Source organism: Sapajus apella, unplaced genomic scaffold (assembly GCF_009761245.1).
Source record: "Sapajus apella isolate SASKATOON/1434 unplaced genomic scaffold, GSC_monkey_1.0 scaffold28, whole genome shotgun sequence".
In the NCBI taxonomy this organism is placed as follows: domain Eukaryota; kingdom Metazoa; phylum Chordata; class Mammalia; order Primates; family Cebidae; genus Sapajus; species Sapajus apella.
Window position 1 is genome coordinate 13,537,895 of NW_022436968.1, and position 27,469 is coordinate 13,565,363.

The following is a 27,469-nucleotide window of genomic DNA, read 5'->3' on the forward strand; positions in this document are numbered from 1 at the left end:
AAGTCTAATTATTTCACTGCTTTATATGTCAACCAGTAAATGTAAATCTTTTGGTACAATGAAAGCTCTCTTCTCTCAATTATCAAAGCAGGCAGTTGGTTGGTTTTTTAAAACATCAGAAGATCAGGGAAGCATAAAAAGAGACATGCACAAATTTCAATTAAAAAAAGTAACTTTACATTTATTCACCAATTGTCATGTAGAGCCAAGGCATTTGTTTTGATTATGTGTGTCTAAATTGGCTTTCTGATTTTTTATTGTACATAAACTATAATGTCTATAACTTCCATTTTAGATTTTTAAAAATGAATCAAGATCTTAAACCTTTTAGTGGAGCCATCTGAGTAGTAGAGTGTTAGATTTTAATCCTTCAGTCTTGTAGTTTCCTCTCACTCAATTACTGTAACACTTTTTGTTCAGAAATTTGCTTTTATTAGGTGTTTATGAAGAATTCAACTTCCTTTACATAGGAACAGTTTTACATATTAGTGAGCAACTGGTATAAACAGGTTTAGGAACCTGCAGACTCATCCTTGGTAGTTATTGTTTTACAGAGGCAGTGGAGAACATTAGACAATCAAGGAAGTTAGCTAAGGACGCTTTAAAGTAATTACTGCTGTTGATTTATTAGAGCCTCTCAGTTTTCTAGATTACAGCTCTGTCATGAATTCTATGTTTTTTATCAATTTGTATTTGGCATAGTATAACAAATAAGTTGATGAAATAATGAATTATACATATTTTCTTTATAGATTGCATCCAAGACTTATCAGTCTTTATGGAGGAAGCATGGAAGAAGTAAATGATTCCAAAGTCACCTGTAATTGTTTCTAAAGGTAATGTGCAAACTAGAAGTTTAATATCAAGAAATATGGCCATTCTTTAAACCTGTGGTCCTCACCCTTTTTGATACCAGGGAATGGTTTCAGTATGAAACTGTTCCACCTCAGATCATCAGGCATTAAATTCCTATAAGGAATATGGCACCCTAGATCCCTCACAAACCAGTTCACAATAGTATTCACACACCTATGAGAATCTAATGCTGCTGCTGCTCTGACAGGAGGTGGAACTCAGGCAGTAATACTCAACTGCTCCAACCTCTTGCTGTGTGGCCAGTTGGAGATCCCTGCTTTAAACAGATATCCTAATAGCAATTGCTATTTTTGATGTTACTAACAATTAGTCTCTACGGTTTTAAAAGTCAAGATGAAATATCAATTCCAATTTTGGTTTTTATAATGTTTATTGGATGCACAAAAAAACTTAGGCAACATCATGATATATCAATTTAAATGAAATAATTTGGATACTTTCATTTTTCAGGATTTGAGCCCATTAATTGTCTGCCCTGATTTTACTGATTCCTAATCCAGAGCAGTTAAATTTCAAAATCACAGTCATATATAGACTACCTGCCAAAAAAAAATCCCTGTCTTCTTAAATTTTTTTTGTATTGGGCAAAATTTAGCCAAATACCTAGTTGCATTTCTCTTATATTGGGGGGCCTGTGTTGGACAATCATAGCATGCTGCTTTCAATGTGCTCAAATAATAGTCATTTCTGAGTAGGAAATAATAACCAAATTTAAATTTCTAGAGAAGGCAGTTCTGAATTGGGGCTTGATTTCTCATCTATGATCCTAAGACATTCTCCTGAAAGAATGACTGGATTCTTTAGAGGGCTAAAAATATATCTTTTGCACAAAGACCGTTTTCAAAAATACATAAATGTCACAAAGTTTATTCCTGTGTATACACATTCAGGAGGTTTGGTGCTTGCATTTCACTACTCAAATGCCTTCACAAATCTCAGAACATTCCTCACCATCATGCAGGCCTGTGAACACATAACTTTTATCAATTAGGATGGCTAGTTGCAGAGATTTCATCTAGAAATCTTTTCCAAAATTGTAAAGACTGCTCTCTAATAACAGATATTCAGAATTCAGCCACAGCTTTCTTAGGAAGACAGATAAAATTATATTCTGCAATTATCTAGCTCATAAGCATAAAATAAATATTACAAAAATGATTGTATTTGCAAATGAAAGGTATTTAAATTATTTAAAATCCAGAAAGTTATTTCATTTAAAAAATAGAACTTCATAGAATACCAACAAACTATAAAAATACTTTAGCTGTCACTTAACAGTTCATGGAAATTTTGATGTCTCATTTGTATTCATTGTCTACAAATTGAATCAGCATCTTTCAGCTAAATTTATGAATTTTGTTTCTCCATTTCCATGCAAGGGAACACTTACATTTGAAAAGAGTAACAAACCATAACATCCAAGCAAATATTTGTGTGATAGTCAGTATTTTACACAGTACATGTATAAAGTATAGACCCCCTACTTAGTCTTTGCACCATTTTGATTTTTAAAAAGTTATTGGTGAGGTAAATTTTCCATATTTTTTAAATCAGTGTATATTAGCTAAAGTGCAACACTCACAATCTTTTGTTTCAGCATATAAATTTGAATATTTACGTACCTTTTTTAAATAACAAAACATTTGAAGATGGTTCTTAACTATTTACTCCTGGGTATGCTTGATAAAGGTGTGTTATAGGAAGCATAATATATATTTACATAAACACACATTATATATACAGAAAGATGGGGAAATCCATAGCTGTATAAAAAATAATTATCTAGAAGTCATTTCATTAAGCTCACACCAGTGTACAAGTTCAGTCTGAATATTGCCCATTAGGCCTATAATATTCATACTCTGCTAAAAAAAAAAATGGTTAGAGCTAAGCCCATAGGAAATGTATTATAAATAAAAGGCTTTAAAGTGATAATGGTCTACTTCCACTCATTAGAAAATTTGGGAACAGCTCTTTAAAAAATTCTACAAAATATTTTTAAAGAACATATTTTGAACAAGTCTCAAAGATATATTTGAAATGAACCTCTTACCAAGGCAACCACATATGGTAAGTAGTATTTCTTTGAAAGGAAAAATATTTCAAGTCTAAGACATCTCCAATATGATTCAACTCAGATACACTTTCAGGATATCTTCAAGGGTTTAGTTTTCTTGAATAAATTGAATGCTTTAGTGTTTTTCTACCCATTGAAAAGCTGAGAGATTATCTTTGGCTCTATTATTACCTTGGCAGTTCTTCTTTCTCAAAGAGTAATCATTGCTAAGATTTTCCCCTTGCATGAAGACATAGTATGTCACAAGATCATGAGTAAAATAAGCCCAAGAAAAATTCATGTTTTCTTGTAAACAGTCTTAAATTTCTTAACTACAACCTGAGTCTGTTTTCCATTCTCTCAATTTGAAAGAAGTCTTTAATCATCATCATTGCTTTTACTGTTGATGTAACTCCAACTGTTTCTTCTGTTTTCTTCTTGTAGGATAGATTTGTATTGTCTTTTAAAGAAGCCGGCCTGAAAAGTAGCATTACATAATCACTAGTGTATAGTTATGAACACTCTTATCTACTATACTCATTTCTAATATCTAAGCAGTTAACACCAATATTTCTTAAATTGTGTCCCTTATAACATCATAAAGGTTTTTTAACAGGTAATTAGTTGCGGACATACTGGGTTAAAAAAGCATTTGTTTTTAATGCAGAAATTCTTAGTGATATATGCCACATTCCTTCCAAAATTGATATTCAATGTAATTTGCAGTCTTTTAAAAGGAACATCTTTCAAAACAAATTAAGAAGGCATATTTTTCTAGAAAGACTTTGGTGTCGAAGAGAAATGTGAGATCAGTACTGAGCAACATAAAAAATTAGCATTAAAATACTGAAATATTTAACTTGGAAGCCAGAAACTGGCTTTGAGAAAATAATGTCACTTTGAGTAGTTTAATGCCGGTAATTCTTAAAAGCTTACCTTCCACATAACATACGAGATCAATAAAAGTACAATAAGTCCAAGTAGCAAGCTACTTGAAATAATCACTATGGTGAAATGACGTTTGGGTCTTTGATGATGTAGTCCTTCCAGTAGAACCTACATGAATTAAGAAAAAACTTAAAAAGCAAAAAAACCCCGACAGTTTAAAAACTTGCTTATGTTTCCTTTAAAGCCTTGCCATAATCCCCAATAATATTTAGAACCTCCCACCCCATTTTCTTGCTGGTTCTAATATAGCCACAGGAAACACTGGTAACTGTTTAGCAGAAACAGTGAGTATGATGGGCTCTATCCATGACTTTTCCTCCAATCTATCCAATACTCACTGCTGCCCAGTTCACCTCTCAAAGAACTGCTGTATCATTCCCTCCTGCCAGTTGTGGAAAATCCCAACTCTCAATCAAGCATTGAAGGCCCTCCATGAGCTGGTCACACTCTACTTTCCCAACTCAGTTACTCAAAAGCAAATAATTATAGACAGATACCCTTGAAATGTGTTTTCCTATAATTTTAATGTAGCAGTTAAGAGGGTAATCTTACATGCGCAACGTTCTCATCCTTGTTTAGTTCAATAACTCTTGGATTTGGCTCTGGAAAAGCTGTTGCTTTTATTTCAAACTTGAGTGCTGAAGTCTCATCCTGTTTAATAATAGATCACCATAGCCTGATTTATTTCATGAAGACTATTAATAGAAATAATTTATCAGGATCTTTACCTTCTATTAGAGGTTTCCACAATTTATCTTCCCCAATTTACTTCAATACTTAAAATTAACTGCAGTGCTTCCTTTGGTTCCCAAAGTATGGTCTTGGTATTAATTTATATTGTATTATTTCATTGAAATCCTTTGGTTAAACATAGCTACCCTGCAAGTTACTAGTTACCAATGTTCTCCACCCTGCCACCGCATATTGAATCTATCTTGTTTGGGTTTTTTCTTTCTTTCTACATTAAATACATATATAGAATTCAAATATAAAATCAGTGGATGAACTCAGAACTTTACTATCTAAAGCAAGGACTTTAAAACACCAAATCCATGGAGCTTGGAAATCTGTGGATGTGCCTTACAAGTTCTAAGAATCTTCAGGATATGTTTTCATGTCTGCATTTGCTGAGGGAGATGAGAATATATTCTTTATTCAGATTCTTTAAGAGGGATATGACCTTTAAAACTACTGTGCAAATGTGATTTAACATTTTAAAGCTGAAAATAAATGACAAGCTTCATACAGAGCTAGAGCAATGGTTCTCAGCAGGGAGGATTTTATCACCTAAGGGACAGTTAGGAATGTCTGAAGAGATTGTCAAGTGTCAGAATGTGAGAGGTGGTACTACCAGCAGTGAGTGTGCAGAGGCTGAGGATGCTAACAAATATCCTACAATGCACACGATAGCCCCTGACAAAAACAATATCTGGTCCAAAATGCCACTTATGGCCACTGAGGGGAAGCCTAGACCTAGAGAGAAAGAGAAGGTAAATTGCTAAAGGTTAAATTATTTCCTGATGGTCTAAAGACTTCACTTTTAGCACAGTTGAAACTAGAATGGATATTTCTTCTTTGTCTGTCTAGTGTATCTTCATCTTAACCACTGTTTGGTAATTTCAAAAATCCCACTTTAAACATAACAGCTGCTACTTCCTTTGGCCTCCTTTGTGCCATAAACTATTACTGAGTGCTTATAAAAATCATCTCCTTTATTCATATTGAACAGATGAGGAAGCTGAAAAGCAAAACTCCAGATAATGTTAGTTTTATCTCAAGCTATTCCTCAAATATACATGCTCCTTTCTAGGAAGAAGTCCAATATTTATTATTTTTAAAACTGAAATGTTTTTGTTGATGATTTCATGAAAGCTTTAGTTTTTCTTCTTAGATATATTTTTAAAATAAAAGACCTTCAATAAAATTCAACATCCCATCATCCTAAAAACTCTCAATAAACTAGGTATTGATGGAACATATCTCAAAATAATAAGCTATTTATGACAAACATAGCCAACATCATACTGAATGGGCAAAAACTGGAAGCATTCCCTTTGAAAACCAGCACAAGATGAGGATGCCCTCTTATCACTCCTATTCAACATAGAATTGAACATTCCGTCCAGGGCAATCAGGCAAGAGAAAGAAAGTGTATTCAAGGCCGGGCGCGGTGGCTCAAGCCTGTAATCCCAGCACTGTGGGAGGCCGAGGCGGGTGGATCACGAGGTCAAGAGATCGAGACCATCCTGGTCAACATGGTGAAACCCCGTCTCTACTAAAAATACAAAAAATTAGCTGGGCATGGTGGCGCGTGCCTGTAATCCCAGCGACTCAGGAGGCTGGGGCAGGAGAATTGCCTGAACCCAGGAGGCGGAGGTTGCGGTGAGCCGAGATCGCGCCATTGCACTCCAGCCTGGGTAACAAGAGCGAAACTCCGTCCCCCCCCCCCCCCCCAAAAAAAAAAAAAAAAAAGTGTATTCAAATAGAGAAGTCAAATTGTCTGTTTGCACATGACATGATTGTATATTTAGAAAACTCCATAGTCTCAGCCCCAAAACTCCTTAAGCTGACAAGCAACTTCAGCAAAGTCTCAAGATACAAAATCAATGTGCAAAAATCACAAGCATTCCTATGTACCAACAATAGAAAAGCAGTCAAATCATGAGTGAATTCCCATTCACAATTGCTACGAAGAGAATAAAATACCTAGGAATACAACTTACAAGGGATGTGAAGAACTCTTCAAGGAGAACTACAAACCACTGCTCAAGGAAATAAGAGAGGACACAAACAAATGGAATAACATTGCATGCTCATGGATAGGAAGAATCAGCCTGGTGAAAATGGCCATAATGCCCAAAGTAATTTAGAGATTCAATGCTATTCCATCAAGCTACCATAGACTTTCTTCACAGAATTAGAAAAAAAAAACACTTTAAATTCATATGGAACCAATAAAGAGCCTGTATAGCCAAGAAAATCCTAAGCAAAAATAAAGCTGAAGGCCTCACGCTACATGACTTCAAACTATCCTACCAGGCTACCGTAACCAAAACAGCATGATACTAGTACCAAAACAGATATATAGACCAATGGAACAGAATAGAGACCTCAGAAATAACACCATACATCATCTACAACCATCTGATCTTCTATAAACCTGACAAAAACAAGCAGTGGGGAAAGGATTACCTATTTAATAAATGGTGCTAAGAAAACTGGCTAGCCATATGCAGAAAACAGGAACTGGACCCTTCCTTCTACAAAAATTAACTCAAGATAAATTAAAGACTAAAATGTAAAACCCAAAACCGTAAAAACCCTAGAAGAAAACCTAGGCAATACCATTCAGGACATGGTTAAAAACTTCATGCCTACAACACCAAAAGCAACTGCAACAAAAGCCAACATTGATAAATGTGATATAATTAAAAGGCTTCTGCACAGCAAAAGAAAGTATCAGAGTGAACAGGCAACCTGAGAGAACATTTTTGCAATCTACCCATCCCACAAAGATCTAATATCCCGAATCTACAGGAACTTAAATTTACAAGGAAAAAAAAAACATCAAAAAGTGGGTGAAGAATATGAACAGACACATCTCAAAAGAAGATATTTATGTGGCCAAAAAACATGAAAAAACACTCATCACTTGTCTTAGAGAAATGCACATCAAAACCATAATGAAACACTACCTCATGCCAGTTAGAATGGTGATTATTAAAAAGTCAGGAAACAGATGCTGGTGAGGCTGTGGAGAAATAGGAACACTACACTGTTGGTGTTAGTGTACATTAGTTCAACTATTGTGCAAGACAGTGTGGCAATTCCTCAAGGATCTAGAACCAGAAATAACCATTTGACCTGGCAATCCCATTACTGGGTATATACCCAAAGGATTATAAATCATTCTACTATAAAGACACATGCACATGTATGTTTATTGCGGCACTGTTCACAATAGCAAAGACTTGGAACCAGCCCAAATGCCCATCAGCAACAGACTTGAGAAAGAAAATGTGGCACATATACACCATGGAATACTATGCATCTGTAAAAAAGAATGAGTTTATATCCTTTGCAGGGACATGGATGAAGCTGGGAGCCAACATTCTCAGCAAACTAACACAGGAACAGAAAACCACTGCATGTTCTCATTCCTAAGTGGGAGTTGAACAATGAGAACATATGGATACAGGTAGGGGAACATCACACACCCGGACCTGTTGGGGAGTGGGGGGGTGGTGAGGGGAGGGATAGCATTAGGACAAATACCTAATGCATGTAGGGATTAAAACCAAGATGACTGATAGGCACAGCAAACCACCATGGCACATATATACCTATGTAACAAACGTGCACATTCTGCACATGTATCCCAGAGCTTAAAACATGTATGTATATATACACATTAGATTTTAAAGATAGTTTGAAGCAATTTGAAAATAATTTAAAGGTATATGAAATGTAAGGCAGTCAATTTATTTAATTTAATAAAGTTCATAGGCAGTTGTGCATGCTTTCTAAAATAAACATTTTAATTTTTCCATAGTCTATTTTAGTCCTTTTTTTTTCGAGACAGAGTATCACTCTGTTGCCCTGACTGGAGTGCAGTGGCATGATCTTGGCTCACTGCAGCCTCAGCCTCCAAGTGATTCTCATCCCTCAGCCTCTGGAGTAGCTGGAACTATAGGCACAGGCCACTACACCTGGCTAATTTTTTGTATTTTTGGTAGGGACAGGGTTTCACCGTGTTAGCCAGGCTGGTCTTGAACCCCTGCCCTCCAGTGATTCTCCTCTCAAAGTGCTGGGATTACAAGTGTGAGCCATTGTGCCTGGCCTATTTTAGTCTTTATTACCTGTTAATTACTAAAGCCATTCTACTTATTCAGTGTAGCTAATTGAAGTGTTAGAAATAGTTTTAGAGTTTTACTCCAAAATTTTATTTAAACCTTAATTTGTTGAATGCCTTCAAAGTATCCTGCCTGTATGACTGAACCAAGTTGTCAATGTATTTTAGACTTACCATTTCTAAAATGGATGGCCGGCCTTCCAACTGGATATGAACACTGGCTTCTTTTCCACTTTCCATTTTCCCAAAATTACACAGGAAATTTAAACAATGTGGATCAGCTTTTATGCAGTACTTGAAAGGAATATTAAAGGGGTACATTAAAATTTTCAACATTGGAAAATATTTTACATAGAATTTAATATATACTCTAATAGCATTTTGAAAATTATCTTTCTATAAATATGAAATTAAACATCTGCTTTCCTTAGTGGCATTTAAAAATTATCTTTAAACAAGACATGAATGTTTGTTTTGTAAATTAAAGTATTTAAACTGGAGAATATGTTCTTATTTGTATTAAAAACCTTCTGGGACAGAATTTTTTTTAAAAAGGTTCCTAATCAGAGTCTTCCTAAGTTACATATTCTATGTTTGTTGTAAACATGGGTCATTTTAAGGTGATGATTGCTTATCCAGTTTCTTTCCATAAAGTCACTAAGATGAAAAGAATGAAAATTCTCATGCCACGAAGGTTTCCCAAGGGTCTGGAACAATGTCTTGTTGGCAAGTAGTGAGCATTTGTTAGATAAAAAATGAAACTGTATAATGTATAACGTGTGTGTGTGTGTGTGTGTGTGTGTGTATGTGTGTGTATTTATTTATTTTTCTGAGATGGAGTCTTGCTCTGTCACCCAGGCTGGAGTGCAGCAATGCAATCTCGGCTCACTACAACCTCCACCTCCCGAGTAGCTGGGATTGCAGGCACCTGCCACCACACTCGACTGATTTTTGTACTTTTAGTAGAGACAGGGTTTCACCATATTAGCCAGGCTGGTCTCAAACTCCTGACCTTGTGATCACCCCACCTTGGCCTTCCAAAGTGCTGGGATTACAGGCATGAGCCACTGCACCCAGCCAACATATTTATATAAGGGATAGACCCTGGGTCTATCTCAACTCTTCAATTGTGTTTGTTCCTTTCATGCAAGAATACTAACTAAACTTGTCTTCTCTCTTATCATTGGAGTGACTGCTCAAACCCGTTGAGTTGATTTTAAGTGTCTCACTTCTCTGTCGAAAAGCAAGAGCTACAACCTAAAAAGTTGAGACTTACCAATAGCCTCTTATCAGTCTTGGAAAAGAACTGGAATATGCCTTTCAAGGCCTGCATTGTACTTTGTTGCTGCTCTAATGCACATTCTCTTTGATAATTTTCAAAGTGGCATTCTCCAGTAGTAGTCTATGAAGATAGAAAGCAAGAGAAATATTATCTTTCAACATTGGGGGAAAAAAAAACAGCAAAAAGCAACATGGTTTTAAAAGTTCCAATAGCTTATCTTTACTAAAATACATCAAGTACTTCTGAAATTGTGGAATTTTTTGACATATTTGGGAGTGATTAAATGTCTGTGTCAAAAACACAAAAACCCAGCCCAATTACAGAGGGTTGGATAGAGGTTCTAAGCTGATAAAATGACCTTAACCTTACAGAAATGTGAAAAATGGTATCAGAACATTAGCATGAAACTAAATATTTATTTGTCTTTATAGGCAAAACAGCGTAACACCATATCCTTCTCTCTAAATCTGGAATTTAAGATTTTCAAAAATCACACCTCAAACCTATTTAGTAGATGTGTTGACTTGTCTTCAAGCTGACAAGCTCAAAACAATGCTGATGGAATCATCAGTGCAAAAATATTGGTTCTTAAGAACTGGTTTGAATAATGCTCCCTTAAAAAAAAGGCTATAATCTTCATCTTTGAATAGTGATTTCAAGTTCTGTGAAGAATTCTACCAATCAAGTTACTTCTACAGGTCCATATCACACAAAAATGACTCTTAAAATAATTATTCAATGGAGATGGTAGAACATAATTGTTATTGTATAAGTCAAATGTAAAAGTCACACTGTAATTCTGTAGTTCTAATGAAATGTATAATATTCAAAGCATAACTTAATAAATGCATGTGAATTCATAGCTTAGAGTGTGACTGAAGATAACAATTATCCATTTCAGCATCATTACTTGAATAAAGAACTGGTTTGCATTTATTTTAGTATTTAAGACACATAATAAAGGTTAGGTGGAAGAAATAAATTTTTTACCTGGACATCCAAAATGTTGAACAGCTTATCAGGTTGGGGGCTAAAAGAATTTGGTACCATTATTTCCACACTAACATTGGGAGCCATGCTATTGCCAGTGTTGATAACCTGATAATAAGGAAAAAATTTTAACAAATTAAATTTTTTTATAAACGTAAGTACAGATATCAATGAGCTTTTAGGTGATCCCATATATTCCATGCAACATTTATACTGGTGGAGGTTTATAGTTGGCAGCTGCACAACAAAGGGAGACAGGATATCCACAGTTAGAATTTAAGGTATCAACGGTCAGAATTTTTAAAGTTTGCTAATAATTTCGAATGAGTCATTATTTCTAACCTTCTAGTTTTGGTATTGTTGAGACAAAAATATATAGGCTGATGGTTTATTGGAGAAACAGTCTTAGGAGATAAACAATATGTACATTTGTATGTTACATATTTTAAAAATATGATCATTTGGTTTTCATGGGGTAGGCCAATATTTTACTATTCACCAGCTAAGGAAAATACTAACAGGTGTTCTTAGTGTTCCCAAGACAAAAGTTTAAAAATGGCAGGAGTTATGACCAAAACTCAGGTATTGTAATTTTAAATCCTATGATGCTATCACAAAACCACTCTGTGCTGAGAGGATAATCAGCAGGAAAAAGTGAATAAAAATGTATTTGTATTCAGGAACCACATTCAGAAAATTAGGAAAGAGTAGGTTGTTGGGTTTTGAGAAAGCACGACAGGTTTTTAACAATACTGTTCAAAAAATGCATGAGGATGATAAATCTGGGGATTGAAGATTCCTAAAAAAGGAAATGGGGCCAAAATATAGCCTACTGAACTGGCAGCTTAACTATAAAACCAACACAGTAAGTCAGAAAGAGATGCATCTGAATACCTCGATTAAAAAAGACTTGGCAGACCTGCAGTCATTTTTTGAATGCATGTGACATAGTGAAGAAAGTAAATGTCTCTAAATTGGGAACAGGTGGTAAATGCTAATCCATAAAAGCACAGGGCAGCTGCAGAAGGAAATGTCAGCAACAGATACCTAGCAGTGCCCAGTACTACGGACAAGGTCTTCTCGATACCACTAAATATCTAAATTACAATCATCTCTGTTTGCCTAACAGCAATTAGACCTCTAAGAACAAATCTACATAGTTGGCTAGACACAGAAATCCTATATACTGCAAGTTTCTCCAGTCCCAGTCACTGCATTATAAATTTAGTAGAAAATACTTAATTATAAATTAATAAACATTCTAGAGCCCAGTTTGGTTTCTGTTTTAGTTTATCAAAGCACAAACTCCCATTGGGTTTTAAAGGGCATTTCTTGGGACTTAAAAGTAGAGGACTAAAATTTTTCAACATTAGTATTAACTAGTGAACAAAAACTGGATTATATACATAGAATCAATAGGATTTCAAGGTCATCCTTTTTCCACAGATTTGGGGCAAGGCCCAGGAATTTGCATTTTGGATATGTACCCCAAGTAATTCTAATACACATTTTGAAAAGCATTGTCTTAGAAAATATTACACCTAATCCAAAATTCATTCACATCTATAGATTATTCTATAAGAATGCTTGGACAGTGCTTTTGGTTCAAAGAATATATATTTTTGAAATTATTTACTAATCAACATCTTTGATACCACAAAAATATCAGTTTGACATTAAAATTGTTTTTATTATACTTTAGGTTCTGGGGTATATGTGCAGATCATGCAGGATTGCTGCATAGATACACACATGGCAATGTGGTTTGCTGCCTTCATCCCCCTGTCACCTACATCTGGCATTTCTCCAAAAATGTTTTTAAAAACTTAGGTTTACATCAGTCTCCTAATACTTCTGAATAATGATAGTACTCTCTACTTTAAAAGTTATTTAATAATTGATAAAGCACTTATCACGGGTCATAAACTTATGGCTTGAAAGGCTGACCCACGTGACCTTAAATGGAGATGGGCGGTGAAAGCCTGCTTTACTTTGTAGTGTTAAGGCTTTTATAAGGTTTGAACCAAGAAGAAATTTCACTGATTTGCACTCAAAGATGCCTTCCATTGGCTTGTCCTGTTATCTGTATACATCTCTAGCAAATTCAGCTCATCCCATAACTTTGCCTGTTTCAAGCATTATCTCTGTTACTGCATGCTCTTTCTCACTTGTCCAGTAGGGGGATATGGGCTTGAATACCAGTGACAAGATAAGTAGAAGGAAAGCAGTGGGGGTCTGAGAGGCAGGAAGTGTCCCTGCTGCAGCCCCACTCCAGCCAGCCATAGTCTACAGAGGCTGAGGGACATTATAGGTGTACAGTGTCCCTTGGGGAAATGCATCAGTGACATCCTTTTAGGTTTTTACAAATATCCACACAATTAGCTTTTCTTACATGGAAAGTTAAGTTCATTTTCTCCACCATGCACGTTTCCGGCTCATTTTCATCATTTGATCCATACACAAATGAAGTTGGGTTTACAAACCTGGTGGAAACAAATTCAAATGTAATTAACTGTCTTATTCAATGACGTGTTATAAAGAGTCTTTTTCTATAGATGGGATTATAGCATATTTACAAGGCACCATGAAATACTTTTGGTTTTATGGCCATATATAGATTATATTTAAAAAGAAATTAAATTAGAAGGCCATGTGCTCTGACCTGGGTGACAATATCTGTCCTCACTAATATTCTTTTCTTGCCTTTCACAACACTACACGTTGTTCATTCTACTGACCATTCCTTCTCTTTCAGCCCTTAAGTGATTCATTTAAATTTGGCAAATGTGGGATAAATTATTGGCTTTTTCCTAGGGCTCTTATACCTCAATTTATGCTACCCATTTTGAAGTCATTTCTTTCCATCTCATGATCCCTGCTGGCTGCTTATAAAGAACCCCAAGTCTGGGGAACAAGTCTAACACTGTTAAGTATGATACATTTTTTGTTAGAATACAAGACTGTCATTCCTTAGGCCTGTGATTCAACATTTTTATCTGCAATAAACTTTAAGAAACATGTTTCTATGGAGACCTCCACTCCATAAGGTGCTCACATTTGGCAGCTAATATTAGGTAATCCCAAATTAGAAACCCATGCAACAGGAAAGAAATCAAATTTAAATAGCATAGATTTAGCAGTTCAATAGGTGAACATCACTTGTTCAAAATAATGAGATGTGAGTAACAGAAAAACAGGAAGGCCTTCATAAGCCAGGAGGAGTGGCAAGATAAAAGCTGAATATCCAGAAAACATGCAATGAACATTTATTTGTTTACTCGTGATTCTCTAGGTCTTATTCTCCTGTGAATGGCTTTTTTTCCCTCCTCCTGTTGGCTTTATCTCACAAAGTTGACACTCAATTCCATCAGCTTCAGACACTGACAATTTATATTTACATGGCTGTATATCACCTTTCTAAGTGGATAAAATGACTGGGGGATGGTTTAGATTTAGAGCAACAGTAAAGGCTCATCTGTCTATTTGTTCTGTAACTCATATATTTTATTGTGTAAAAATGTAGTTTTAAAGACTAGCAGAATGAATAAGTTCCAGTGGAATTACTGAAGATTTTCATAAGCCCCTTTCTTTCTCTACACATTTCCTTGAATGAGAAGGGGATCAACTCAATCATTAAAATAACAAGGAAGCAATGAATTCTGATACTTGGGCTGTGGTTGAGGAACTCGATGATCCCAGTTATAAAAAGAGGACAAGAGACACTTTGCAGCCAGATCCCTCACATCTCAATCTATTTGCCACATATGTAGATATGGGACTGCAGAATGGTGATTTGGGCAAGTTCACACTTCTCTGAAATTCAGACTTCACATGGGCATTGAGTATGATTGTGCAAGCTGCACATTGCTTAATTCTAGGTGTCCATGGATGGCATAGTGCACAACTGAAGTCTCACTGTGGCCTTGCTAGCTTATTGGGGCTCTCGCAGTAAGAAATCTCCTCCAGCTGGGCACTAGTTTGGTGTAGTATCAGTGATGATTACAGAGTGGATTATTATAATGGACAGCTAAGCAAAGGACCATAACAACAAGATAATTATTAAGAGAAACAGTATAGTATCCTTTCTTTAAAAAATCTAGAATACAGGTTTTTCATTAATGTAAGAAGCAATGAAACTGAAAATCAGCTCTAAATTTGGAAGGAGGCCTTTCTGTCTACTTACCCATGAACACTGAGCGTAACCTCGTATTTTAAAGGTATTGCTACAGTCACTCTGTTATGCTTCAGATTGTCCACTTCCCCTTCATTTTCACTACACAAATAGAAAACACGCTGTTAGAATTCACCAAGCAGAAAAACCATCTTTAGAGGGAACTAATTACATACCCTCTATACCTAATATACTCAGAGGTTTGTTTAAATGCTCGTTGGGGAGTGGGGATAAAAGCAGATGTGGCAGTCAAAAAATTTTAGGACAAGGTTGGCAGAAAATTTCTTTCAGCATTTAAACTGTTATCATTTGCTTCTAATGCTAGATAGAGGAGCTTGTTGTGGTTGTTTGGTTTTTTAAAAAATAGACCATGCAAGAGAAGTCTTCTCTTACAATTAATGGAACACAGTTTCATGGTTTTCCTAATTTTCCCCCCAAAATATGGGGGTACATTTCTACTAGTACTTTTTTTTTTTAAACGATAAATTATACCAGGTAGCATGCACTGTGATACTGAGGTCCTCGTCTGCTCTGCTGAGTGAGCTCACATCCAGGAGAAAGCTAATATCTATCTGTAAAACATAGAACAGGAAAGTCCATTAAAAAAATCTTAAGTACATTTTTTATCATCTGAAATTTTTTTCTTAAAAGTTTTTGTTCCATGGAATGTAGAATTGAACCTATTCTAGAGGCATTGGCTACTTCTCAATTGGCAGTAAGATTCAGGGAAGTTGCTGGGTTTGTGGTAATTTTAGAGTACATGCATTTCCACAAGTAACATTCAGAGACAAAGCCTTCTCCGAATGTGAATGCAGGCAAGTCCAGACTGACAAAATTAGAAATGCTTTCACAACTTGAGCAAAGACTCTTGCCAAAAACACCTTTTTGTATAGCAAAGGTAACATGCCTGGCAGACAGGACCACCTGGGGTGGGGGTGTGGGTGGGGGGGGGGGGGTGGGGGTGAGGGGTGTTGGGAAAGGGTGTGTAAGGGGAGAATTCTGATTGACACATGCACAGCCCCCCCCTTTAAAACAGTGAACATTGCCAAAATTATAAACACACAGCTCAGAGATTTCAAGAACCAGTTTTATTTCATCACTCAGCTACCTCCTTTAAGCTAAAATATATATAATATTTTATATGCAACATAAAGATAGGGAAGTATAAAAAATATTCATGATAGTGAACAAAAGCCAAAAATGTGAAACACTTACCCTTGAGAGATGATCTACATATATATAGCCAATAGTGCAGTCAAGTTGTACCATGCCAGAGTTATCTGTGACTTCACAGTTTATTTGTTTCTCTTCCTGATGGGAAAAATGAAACAACTGGCTTGGACAGGAAGGAAATAAAAAGTTTGTAACATATGTTTAAGGATGATTATTGAAAAGAATAACATCCCAGAAGTATTTGTTTTCCTAGGGAAACTATTTTCTATTTATGTTGGAGATTAATAGAAATATAAATAAATGATACATAAATGTGTTTGTATATGCAGACAGGTATACCGTAGTATTCAAACAGATTCTCCACAGAAAAATTTCTGGACTTGTTTTATTCATCTTGGTATATTCCATATTTAATCCAAGGTCTAAATTCCTTGAAGAATCATGAGGTGAGGAATCTATTAGGTTCATATTTTAATGGCCCTCTTCTGTCTGGTATGTGAGAATGTCTTTAACGTATTTAATCAAAATAGCTATAATCTCAATAGGTGTAATGAGGTTATAATTGTGCAGCAAGTATAAAATGTTTTAAAAATACAGTCCCTGAATATTTGAGTTTCCACTCTTACTTTTGCAAATAGGTTGCAAATGCTCTACAGAAAGAAGGTAGTAGATATTTGTGAGAGGTTGAGGGTCACTTTTGATGTGAAGGTTCCTGAACAAGAGATGAGTGAATTTGATATGGGATAGAGAAGATTCCATTAATTGTCTGAATGTAACCTTAAAATAAAGAACAGTAACTCTGGAGCCCAGCATGAAGGACCAACGTTACTTGTTCAAGGACCACAATCAAGGGGCATACAACATCACTGTTCCAACATCAGACATGTGCTGGCTACAGCAGTGAGAATGTAAAAGCTCCCAGGCAGCTTCCTCCTACTCCTAGCACTGGAAAACAGGTTAATGCCTTTGGATTTAAGACCCAAGAACTTGCCATTCTGAGCAGGGGCATGGAGGAAGTCTGAAAATAATTAAGAGCCTAAACATTAAGACTTATACCCCAAATCAATGAAGTGAATTCTACCATTTACTTTTAAAAAATAAAATGCTAAGTACTATAAACAGTACTTACCAGCTCTAAAATCTTAATGAAGTAAAGACCCATGGGTAGTGTGACATGTAGAGTAGTTTCATATGCATCATCTCCAGCATTAAACAAGGACACATTCAACATTAATGTCTTCATACTCCCAACAGCAATATGGGTTTTATTTTCATGGGGCCTAAAGATTAAGTAATATTATTTAGTTCTTGTTTAGGAAATAAACATCCCTCTCTCTCTCTGCATATATGTACACAAGCATATATATATATGAAATTTATGCTGAACATAGCTTACTAAGTTGGAAAAATAATTATGGGATTGACCCTATGCAAGATGTAAACTCGTATTAAAAAGAATTCTTTCTCATGTTTTTGGTAAATTCAGTCACCCAAGGCAAGTTTTTTAGCTATAATTAAACTGGTGTATTTTCTTATTTCTTTTCTGCTTAACCTGTCGCTTCTGTAATTTTAACATTTTCCTTATTATTTTACAACGTTTTTTAAAGGCAAATCATTTTTTCTTTTCTTATAAGCCTAAAATAGACATTGAATCAGCTGCTACCTGAACCAAGAGAAGAAAATGGACAGAACTGGTAGAAAAGGAGAAGACTAGAAGGAATGCTTGGTACAAGTGAGCAAGGCATGAGGAAGAACAACTACGTCTCCCAGCAAGTGCATGGCACTAAAATCTGTTGGACTAGAATTAAATTCTGAAGCAGCTGGTCACCTTCATCAATAACCAGGCCAAATTAGAACTGGAGAAATGCTTCATCCTCCTGTGTATTACAAAGTATAGATTACTGCAAATCCACACATATGCGTGAGTTCAAGTCCTGGCACCACCAGCAGTTGTTCTGGGTGGGAAGTAATTTAGCATTTTTAAGCGTCAGTCATCTGATCCCATACTACCTACCATTCAGTGAAGATCTGGGTTATGTATACTGTATGAAATCCTTAGAATATTTTAAATATGAAGTATTTGAGGCATAAGGAACTTATTCAAAGGCCACAGCTAAAATGTTCTATAGTCTTGAAACAATTTCAAATTTCTACACAGTTCATCCTTTTCCCATTGAGAGGGTTAGAACAGCTAGGTGCTAAGGAAAACTTTCAGTTACAGCATGTTATTTTATTAACTTTTCCCAAAGACAGAAGTTCTTAAATACCTAGTAATTTAAAATCTGGAAAAATTAGCTCAAAGTAGAGAAGTATGTGACCCAAAGCAAAATATCCAGTGAGGATAAAAAAAATATATGTATATTCACCTAGCACTGCAGAATTTAGAAAGTTTCTTCAATAATGTTTAAATTGTGCCATTCGAATCAACATTTGTATAGAAGGTTAGTGTTTGAATAAACTATGGAACTACTAAAGATACAGTAGGAATTTAGTTTTTGTGAATTGATTAAAGATAGAGTATGTAAGGTCAGAGTTCAAGAACATGTTTAACAATTTCTGCTTTTAAGCATTACTTGAAGATTCATGAATGACTGAATATAACTGAAAGTTTCTGTACAATAAATCAGGCACTAAGTTCATTGTTCCCAAATACAAACACACTTCACTCCTTCCTACAGCTAATAAGGGACAGAAGTATAAATAAATGCAAAAAAAAATACATAAGTGAGCAAAAGTTATGCACAGAGGGCTCTGGGAAACCAGGAAAGGAAACAATTTTTGCCTGCGGTAGTAAAGACATGATACTTTTCCTTTTCTACTACAATGGTTATTTAAATTGGCTGCCTCAAGAAAGATTTTTAAGTCTGAAAATATCATGATTGAATCTAAAATAACTTGGATTGGGTTCCTAATTGATTTCTCTGTCTCAAGTCCTTCTCTTCTCCTTTAATCCAATCTTCACACTGCCACACTGCCAGAGGGACATTTTCAAGAAAGCAAATTAGGTAATGGTAAGTGTCTGTTTAGTACCTTACATTACTTTCAAGATAGGAGTTCTAAATCCGTAGCATGACACAGAGGCCGTCCAGAGTTGGCCCCTGCTTCACTTTCACTGCACAATTTATTCTTTTGTTTCAGTCATATTTATCTACAAACAGGCATCTAATACACCAGGATGTTTTGTGTCTTTCTTCAAGCTGGCTCTCCGACATCAACATCTCCTCCTCATGCATCTGATTTGTACTTATTCTTCAAGATTTAGCTTAGATGTCAATAATTCTTAGCTGGGTTCCAGCCAAAACTCACTGTTAACCACCTTCACCCTGCACTGCTTTCCCCTAACAGTGTAAGGTGGCAGCTTTTCCCTCTCCCAAAGCATACTGGGCAATATTTTCACAATGTCAAGTTTCTGTCTGGTTTCTCTCACCACTAGACTAATTTGTTGTGGGGAGAAGATGCTGGATCATGATTAACATGCTTTCTCAGAGCCTAACAACACAGTGTTCAAAAAATATATGCAGGTATGTACATGTCTGTATTAAACATAAAGAAGGATTTGGTGGTGTCCAAGCAACATGTCAGACAAAACTGGGGAAGTTAACGGATAAGTTATTGACTGGCAGAAGTCTACCAAAGAAGCAATATAAATACCATCACCTTATAGCCTTAAGCCATGTTTATCTGTTCTGTGATGGTATACAAATTCCAAATGTCTCAATAAGAAAGTAAATATCTAGCATTACGTTGTGATCTGTACCACATCTAGACAATCTAACGTTTTAGCGGTGATAAAACTGCTGAATTGACCTATAAATTAATGGTATCATATGACCATGGCAAAATCAAAACTGGAAGTGTGGTATGGTTTTTGAGAATTATTTTTATAAACCTCAGAATATGCAAATAAAATAATTTGGGACACTTTTCCCACTTTTATAACTCTAATAATATAACTTCTAAGCAACTGGGCACTTTAATGCTTGATAGTTCTTTTTTTTTGTTTTAAACCTCATAATACATGCACAGAAAAATGCACATATCCTAATCGTACAGCTCAGTTATTTTTTAAATAAGATGAAAACATGTGTTAAACTAGCACCCAGATCAAGGAAAATAATAAGAGCAGCATCACTGAAAAACTCTTTGGGCTTTTTCCTTCCTGTTATTGGCCCCACCCTCCTTGATTTTTAATCATCTGAATTGGTTTTGCTCAGTTTTGTATTTTATATAAGTGTAATATAATCTTTGAGTATTTGAGTATGTAATTTTTGGGAATCTGTTCTTTTGCATGGCTCCTTTTATTCAAAATTTTGTGAGATTAACATATTGATACTTGTAGTGGTAAAACGATTATCATTGGTGAATACAGTCTATTTTATGAATATGCCACATCTTATTTATCCTTTCAGTTATCCATGGGACTTTGGACAATTTCCATTTTTGAAACTATTGCAGTTTTTTGGTGGACATACATGTGTAATTCCACAGGCCATATACATATTTATATTTATTTGTATGTTTCTATGAGCAGATTCTTATAATTTTTCAACCCAGGATTAATTCCTTAAAATCTCTGAATCTTGACTTACTTTGACAACCAGTCTAAATTATTCTGAAAAATTATATTTAAAAAACAAAACATACTATAAGGAACTATTTTTAAATAAAAAAAAATATTTTAGAATTTCCATATACAAAGCAAGCATACCGTAGAGCAGAGATCTGTAAACCACCACCTGAAGGCCATGTCTGCCTCCTTTAGAAAATAAAGTTCTATTAGAACACAGCCATGTGTCTGCACTACAGTGACAGAGCTGGTAGTTGGGATAGAGATCTCTGTCTCACAAAGACTCAAATATGTACTATCTGTCCCTTCACAGAAAAGGGATGCAGGCTCTTGTTATAAAGCAATCTGATTAATGAGTAAATTAATTACAAAATAAACATTTATTACCATATTTACTTTAGATCTATTTTGTACTATTCTGTCTATGGTAGAAGCTTCATTTTATGGGATGGCATAGGATGCAGTTCTTTACTCCAAGAAGCCATATAGAATTAGAGAAAATTATCTCTCAGTCCTCATAACTCCCCCAGACATGGAGAAGAAAGGAAAGAACACTTGCATATGTATCATCTCTACGTTGGGATCCTTGATTTGAGCAGCTGGATATCCTGGAAGAATGTGTAATAACTAACAAAGCAGTAATTCTGAACCCTGGGCACCATTGCAGGGTGGAGGAGTCTGACTCAGTGACAGTGTGCTACCGCAACATTTTAGGGAATGGCTGTGATTTACTCGTGCCTGTGTTGTAAACCTTGGGGTTAAGTAGTACACATCTGCTTGGTGGCACCATTAAATGGGAGAGAGGAAATGTGTGGGGACATGGCTGTCCTAATTCCCTGTCCCCCAACTCTGTAATCATATTAGAAAAAGGAACCTACGAGGTTCTAAAAGTAAACTTTAGTTAGACATTAAAGTTTAATTAAGACTTGTAGAAGAGCTGCCCAGAAATAGACATTTATAAAATATTCTGGCTTGTAACCAAAGCATTAGTCACTGAACACCTTTGGGAAAGAAGTTGGCACTTAGACAAGCAACAGAAGGTGAAAGCACTGCATAAACAGCTAGGTTCCAAGACAACAGCAAATTAAAGAGAAACACAATGTTCACATTACAGCAGCTAGACTCCTGGTTTATTTTCCATTTTTAAGCTATTTTGCCACATTACCATAATTACAATTCTACTCTTTTTTTCTCCCAAATATACATCTTACTGTGAATTGATTCATTAACGAGATGCTCTCAGAAAGATACCTACCAGCTTCCTATGTGAGACATAATAAAGAACCAGGTGCACATCTGGAAGTGCGACAAGACTGAACCAGAGCTGTCCCCAGGACTCATAGTTAATTCTTCATTAAAACATGCATAACGCAGACCTGAAATTTACAAAGCAGCCTAGAATCCATGTAGCTTAAACAAATCAAGGTACCGTGTACGTACAGAATCATAACTTAATAAGTGACAGAGGAAAAATAGAAAAATGATGTACTGCAGCACCAAGCTCTGTGTGTTTTCTGAGTGAATAATACCGTTTTATTTCACAAGAAATGCTCCTCAAGTCTTAGTATAATGAAATCACTTTGTCTCCCTAAAATGAATTATGACTTGATAGCTAACTTGTTTTTAATCAAGATGCTAGAATAAAATATAATGTAAACTGATTCCATACTACATTATGTCAAGACACATGACTCGTTTATTTCACGAAAGAGTAACCTGCAGCAAATAGCCTACAGACCTAAGTAAAATTTCATCATCTTTTTTTTTTCCCTTTACTACTGACTTCAGGGGAAAAGCCAATACTGAAGACTTCTTGCCTACTGGAATAGACAGGTTACCAGACACTTAGGAAGATTTTACAGAAGAAAGGCAAATTCATTGAGGTCAAGGGGAGAACAGCAGAAAAGTTTAAAAGATTGAACCAGTAATTACACATCTTAGTGTATAAAGCATATAAATCCATTCTCCCCAAACTGTATGCAATCAGTGCAGCAAATATTCCTACTATTTCCATTTTAAAAATGGACAATTTCATCAGACTAGCTCTTTGGGGGATTAACAGCATAGTGGCAGATGTTGCTCATTGCTCATTGTCTAGCCAATGGCGATTTCCCTTCTTAGCTGCCAACACAATCCTGGATTATTCAGGGGACAGGCAGCATTCCCTTAATATTTCAGAAGACAGGCCTCCAAGTTCAACTTCAGAGAATGTATCACAATAACAAAAAAAAAAATTGAATCAGGATCAATTTACTGTGATCATGATGACTCCATTCTCCTTCAACCATGACAGAACTGGGGTAAACAGGTAACACAGGTCTGGTGAATCAGAATACATCTAATAAGGCACTACCTTTCCTGGAAGGGCAACTAAAAAAGAACAAAGCACTTTTGCTCTTTTCCCCGTTCTCTTGCTTGGAACTTTGATGCTGCTGCAGCCATATTGTGATCATGAGGAAAAGATGAGAGGGCTGGAAAGATAACCATAAATGTCTAGCCTTTGGTAGCTGTTCACCAAAGCTGTGAACATCCTTCCTCAAGACTGCTTTTTATGTGAAATAATTATATCTTTTTATGGTTTAAGTCACTGTTAGTTAATTACTCTAAAACTTGCAATTAAAACTATTCCTAACAGATACAGAAGCAATTGTTCAGGGAAAGCTTACATCACTCCCTCTGGAAGCAGGACTGAGGTGCAGAAATGTATTGCAGTGTCATTTACATGAGTAGTCTGTATGAAAGATTTGCTTTTAAACTGCCTATGTGATGGCTAATACCTTCTATTATGTTTGTAATCTTGAAGTCATGTTGGTTTATCTTTATTTTTACACTAGAAGTCCTTTCAAATACAGTTTATTGTCCTGAGCATTTAGGCATACAGGAGGAAGCCTCTACTTAATGAAGAGATGAGAGAGAGTGGATAAGCACTGTTTAGTGCACTGCCGACAGTTTATTATTGTGGTCTTCAGAAACTCATGTTCTTTACCGAGTAAATACATTTACCTAAAACAGGTTTATTGCTCCTGGGCACATAAATACCATTAGTGACAGCAGAGTTATAGCTGGGAGAATGCATGGAACATATGGTCACAATTCGCCTACTGTTTCTGAGAAAGGAGAGAGGACACTTCTGTGGGAGAGACATATTTTTGTCTGACAGTGTAATTTACTAAAACACAAAGTACTTTGTCAGAACCTTTCACTGTGAGTCTAAGAAATTAATTAGTATAGTTCTCATTTGAAAGTTCCTCAAATAAATTACCGTTTATCTAATAGAAATACATAGCCTGTAACTTTCTTAGTTGATAAAAAATGTATGGTGCCTACTACTTTACATGGACATTCATGCTACTTCAAACATTGTAAGACTGCAAACTACTGAGCCAGCCACAGCCAGCTATATTCTCAGAATATAAAGTTGTTATGCAGAATGATGTGTCAAATTGACAATGTTTCATTATATGACCAAACTAAAAAATATTTTCATCATCTATATATATTCCAACCATAATATATCAAAAACAGTAATGACTTTTATTGAGCCTTCATGTAAATCAGGCTTTGCACTAGGCACTTGGCCTGCATTATCATCCTTTAAGACAACCTTAAAGAGTTGGTACTGTTTTTATTCACTTAGCAATGAGCAAAGAGGTCTAGAGAGGTTAGACATCTTCTCTGAACAGGTCACTAGTAATACAGGAGATATGGGATTTGAACTAGGTCAGTTTGACTTCAAATCTGGAAGCTCTTCACCACCACAACATTGGTTCTTAGGTTTCAGTGTGATAAGAACTTGGAGCTCTATTAATTGTGAAGATCTGTGGCCTGGTCCCCATTAGCTCTGACTTGAGTGGTCTGGGGCTTAGGAACCTGCATTATTTCAGATATCCCAGGTGATTCTCATAAAGGTGGCTCAGAGACAATACCTTAAGAAACACAGCCTTATACTCCATTTAAAATCATGATGCGTTTGATACTTACAAGAAATATTGCTTCAAATTAAAAATGCAAAGTAGATATTTTGTTGTGAGAAAACATGTAACAAAGAAAAATAAATAATTCATTAAGGTACATTTTCATTCTTCAGGAAAGAAGCATGATTAGTAAACTTTCTTATAACTATCCATGTCTCATTTTCTCCTAGGCCAGAGAGTCCACAATGAAAGGTAACAGCAGAAGTGTCTGATTTAAGAGAATGAAAACCTCCTTTACTTGCAGCTTAGAAAAGATTTCCCCCACACAACTCTTATTCTTATCAAAGGCCCACGATGGTAAACATATCAAGACAATTAAGCAGTTTAGGAAGACAATAAATACAGAAATGGGAAGATTATAAGTTATTCAGCTAAGAAATCAAAAAAGGCACTGCCCTATGTGTTGGCATACAAAGTAGTCAGTAGTCACTGTTTTTGGATTATCTTAGCAGTCAATCTGGGTAACTTAAGTATAAAATTCAATCATCAATCCAATAGGTCAAGTCTTTTTGGCCCTGGACCATGGATGCTCAAGGCTAAACTGGCATTGCCTAAGTGATAATAATTAATTGATTCTCTGCCGTATCTGATCCCACGGCAGTAGGGTACTCCACCCTATCTGTCAACCTTTTTACTTATTCCTAGTTTACTCCCTGTCCTTTATCATAATAGCTATTTTCAATCTTTTTCATTCCTTTCAAGTTCCCAAACATATCCTCAATGCCTTCAATTACCATATGTAAGCTTGTTTTTTATCCTAGCTATCCATGAGTTCTCTATGTTTCCCTTCCTTCCACACTGAAATTTCTTAATATCAAGCATCTTTTCAGAGCTTGTTAGATCAAGATAAGGAGATTCTTAACTAAGGCTAATTCCTCTACCTATAAATCTGATCCCTTTTGGGACCTCGTTCCATTCTCTGCAAGCCTCTCCAGTCTCCTGCAGCACTCCAGGCACTCTGTTAGGCATCGGGAACACAAAGGTGAAAGGACAGGACCGTGCTTTGCAGCAGCTTCCAGGACAGTGTGGAGACAAACAGACTCTCAATAATCGGGAGCACAGTGACACAGGACCAGGGGCATAACAGAACTTAAGTTTAAGCAGCTGGAGACCAGGGGGCTTCCCCTAGGAAACAGCTGAGATTTAAAAGATAAATAAAAGTGAATCAGGTAGATGGGCAGAAGAAGTGAGAAGATATCGAGATTCAGAAGAGCATGGCACAGCCAAGCAACTATAAGTATTCAGCCAATGATGAAAAAACGCCCTCGGGAATTGGTGAAAAATACCACCGAGGAGTTTAGATTTTAAGTCTGAAATGAGCCACTGACACTGTTATCAGATGTGTATGTTAATAATGCAAAATCAGCCGGGCGCGGTGGCTCAAGCCTGTAATCCCAGCACTTTGGGAGGCCGAGGCGGGTGGATCACGAGGTCAAGAGATCGAGACCATCCTGGTCAACACGGTGAAACCCCGTCTCCACTAAAACTACAAAAAATTAGCTGGGCATGGTGGCGCGTGCCTGTAATCCCAGCTACTCAGGAGGCTGAGGCAGGAGAATTGCCTGAACCCAGGAGGCGGAGGTTGTGGTGAGCCGAGATCGCGCCATTGCACTCCAGCCTGGGTAACAAGAGCGAAACTCCGTCCCAAAAAACAAAAAAAAAACAATAATGCAAAATCAGAGACCAGTATCCTAGAAAGCAGGAGAGCTTAGTGATCTAGGTAGGATAATGAGTGCCTAGTTTGGAGTAAAAGTGGTAGAGATAGCAAAGTATGATGGATAAGAAAGACATCTGAGGCCTGGTCCCCATTAGCTCTGACTTGGATGGTCTGAGGCTTAGGAACCTGCATTTATTTCAAATATCCCAGGTGATTCTCATAAAGGAGGCTCAGAGGCAACACCTTAGGAAACACAGCCTTACACTCCATTTAAAATCATAATGGGTTTGTATGTAGAACTTAATAATTCTGAGTATCAGAGAAAAGAGAAAAGAGTGCAGGTTGAGCCCCAGGTTTCTGGCTTTGGAAACTTTCTAATGGCCATGTCCATTAGATAGTGCCTGGGCAGACTGAAATTATGAGGCACCCGAAAGGACATGTCTAAAAGGGAATTCGATGTGTGGGTATGTATGACATTCAGAGACGCTGGTTTGGGCATCAGCAGTGTAGGTATGCCAGTTGAAGTTGCAGTTTTGAGCAAGACTACCGAGGTTGAATATTGTAGAGAGAGAAAGGGCTGAGGAGGACAATTTAGGGTGCCAAAACCAAAGATCCCTTGAAAATAGCTGAAAAGAAAGGGCTAAATAACAACAAAGAGAATGGGAGTAGGACAGTATCATGAAAATTAGAGGACAAGACATTAAAAAGAGGAAATGAACAGTGCTGTCAAATGCTTCAGAGGAGAATTCAAGTATGGACTGAAAAAACACCTGCTGGGAATGAAGTTGAAGGTGTCTCCCTCCAATTTATTCTGTTCCCTGCCTCTGGCCCTCATATTTACATCTCCTATTAAACAAATAACAACATTTGATACATACACACACACACACACACACACACACACACACACACACACACACACA

At 36.2% G+C, this 27,469-nt stretch overlaps 2 protein-coding genes across 13 annotated transcripts in view; one reads left to right on the forward strand and one right to left on the reverse strand.

Annotated features, from left to right (window-relative positions):
• The window catches only part of CERKL (ceramide kinase like), a 133,126-nt gene extending 131,707 nt beyond the window's left edge, over positions 1 to 1,419 (forward strand). For 7 of the 8 annotated variants that reach the window (XM_032292772.1, XM_032292769.1, XM_032292767.1 and 4 more), the window contains one exon: positions 753 to 887. In XM_032292772.1, coding sequence (XP_032148663.1) covers positions 753 to 834 — 82 coding nt within the window. In that variant the 3' untranslated portion in view covers positions 835 to 887. Of the gene's footprint in view, positions 1 to 752 lie in introns of all 8 variants that reach the window. The other variant, XM_032292775.1, reaches the window with a different exon arrangement.
• ITGA4 (integrin subunit alpha 4) overlaps positions 1 to 27,469 on the reverse strand; it is a 93,471-nt gene that overhangs the window by 9,334 nt on the left and 56,668 nt on the right. The window contains exons 18-29 of one of the 5 annotated variants that reach the window (XM_032292763.1): positions 17,478 to 17,628; positions 16,391 to 16,486; positions 15,668 to 15,747; positions 15,188 to 15,277; positions 13,397 to 13,487; positions 11,005 to 11,112; positions 10,009 to 10,134; positions 8,907 to 9,026; positions 4,433 to 4,531; positions 3,869 to 3,988; positions 3,272 to 3,409; positions 155 to 1,839 (exon numbers count right to left, since the gene is read on the reverse strand). In XM_032292763.1, coding sequence (XP_032148654.1) covers positions 3,311 to 3,409; positions 3,869 to 3,988; positions 4,433 to 4,531; positions 8,907 to 9,026; positions 10,009 to 10,134; positions 11,005 to 11,112; positions 13,397 to 13,487; positions 15,188 to 15,277; positions 15,668 to 15,747; positions 16,391 to 16,486; positions 17,478 to 17,628 — 1,180 coding nt within the window. In that variant the 3' untranslated portion in view covers positions 155 to 1,839; positions 3,272 to 3,310. Of the gene's footprint in view, positions 1 to 154; positions 3,410 to 3,868; positions 3,989 to 4,432; positions 5,354 to 8,906; positions 9,027 to 10,008; positions 10,135 to 11,004; positions 11,113 to 13,396; positions 13,488 to 15,187; positions 15,278 to 15,667; positions 15,748 to 16,390; positions 16,487 to 17,477; positions 17,629 to 27,469 lie in introns of those variants that run through there. The other 4 variants (XM_032292764.1, XM_032292765.1, XR_004273281.1 and 1 more) reach the window with 4 other exon arrangements.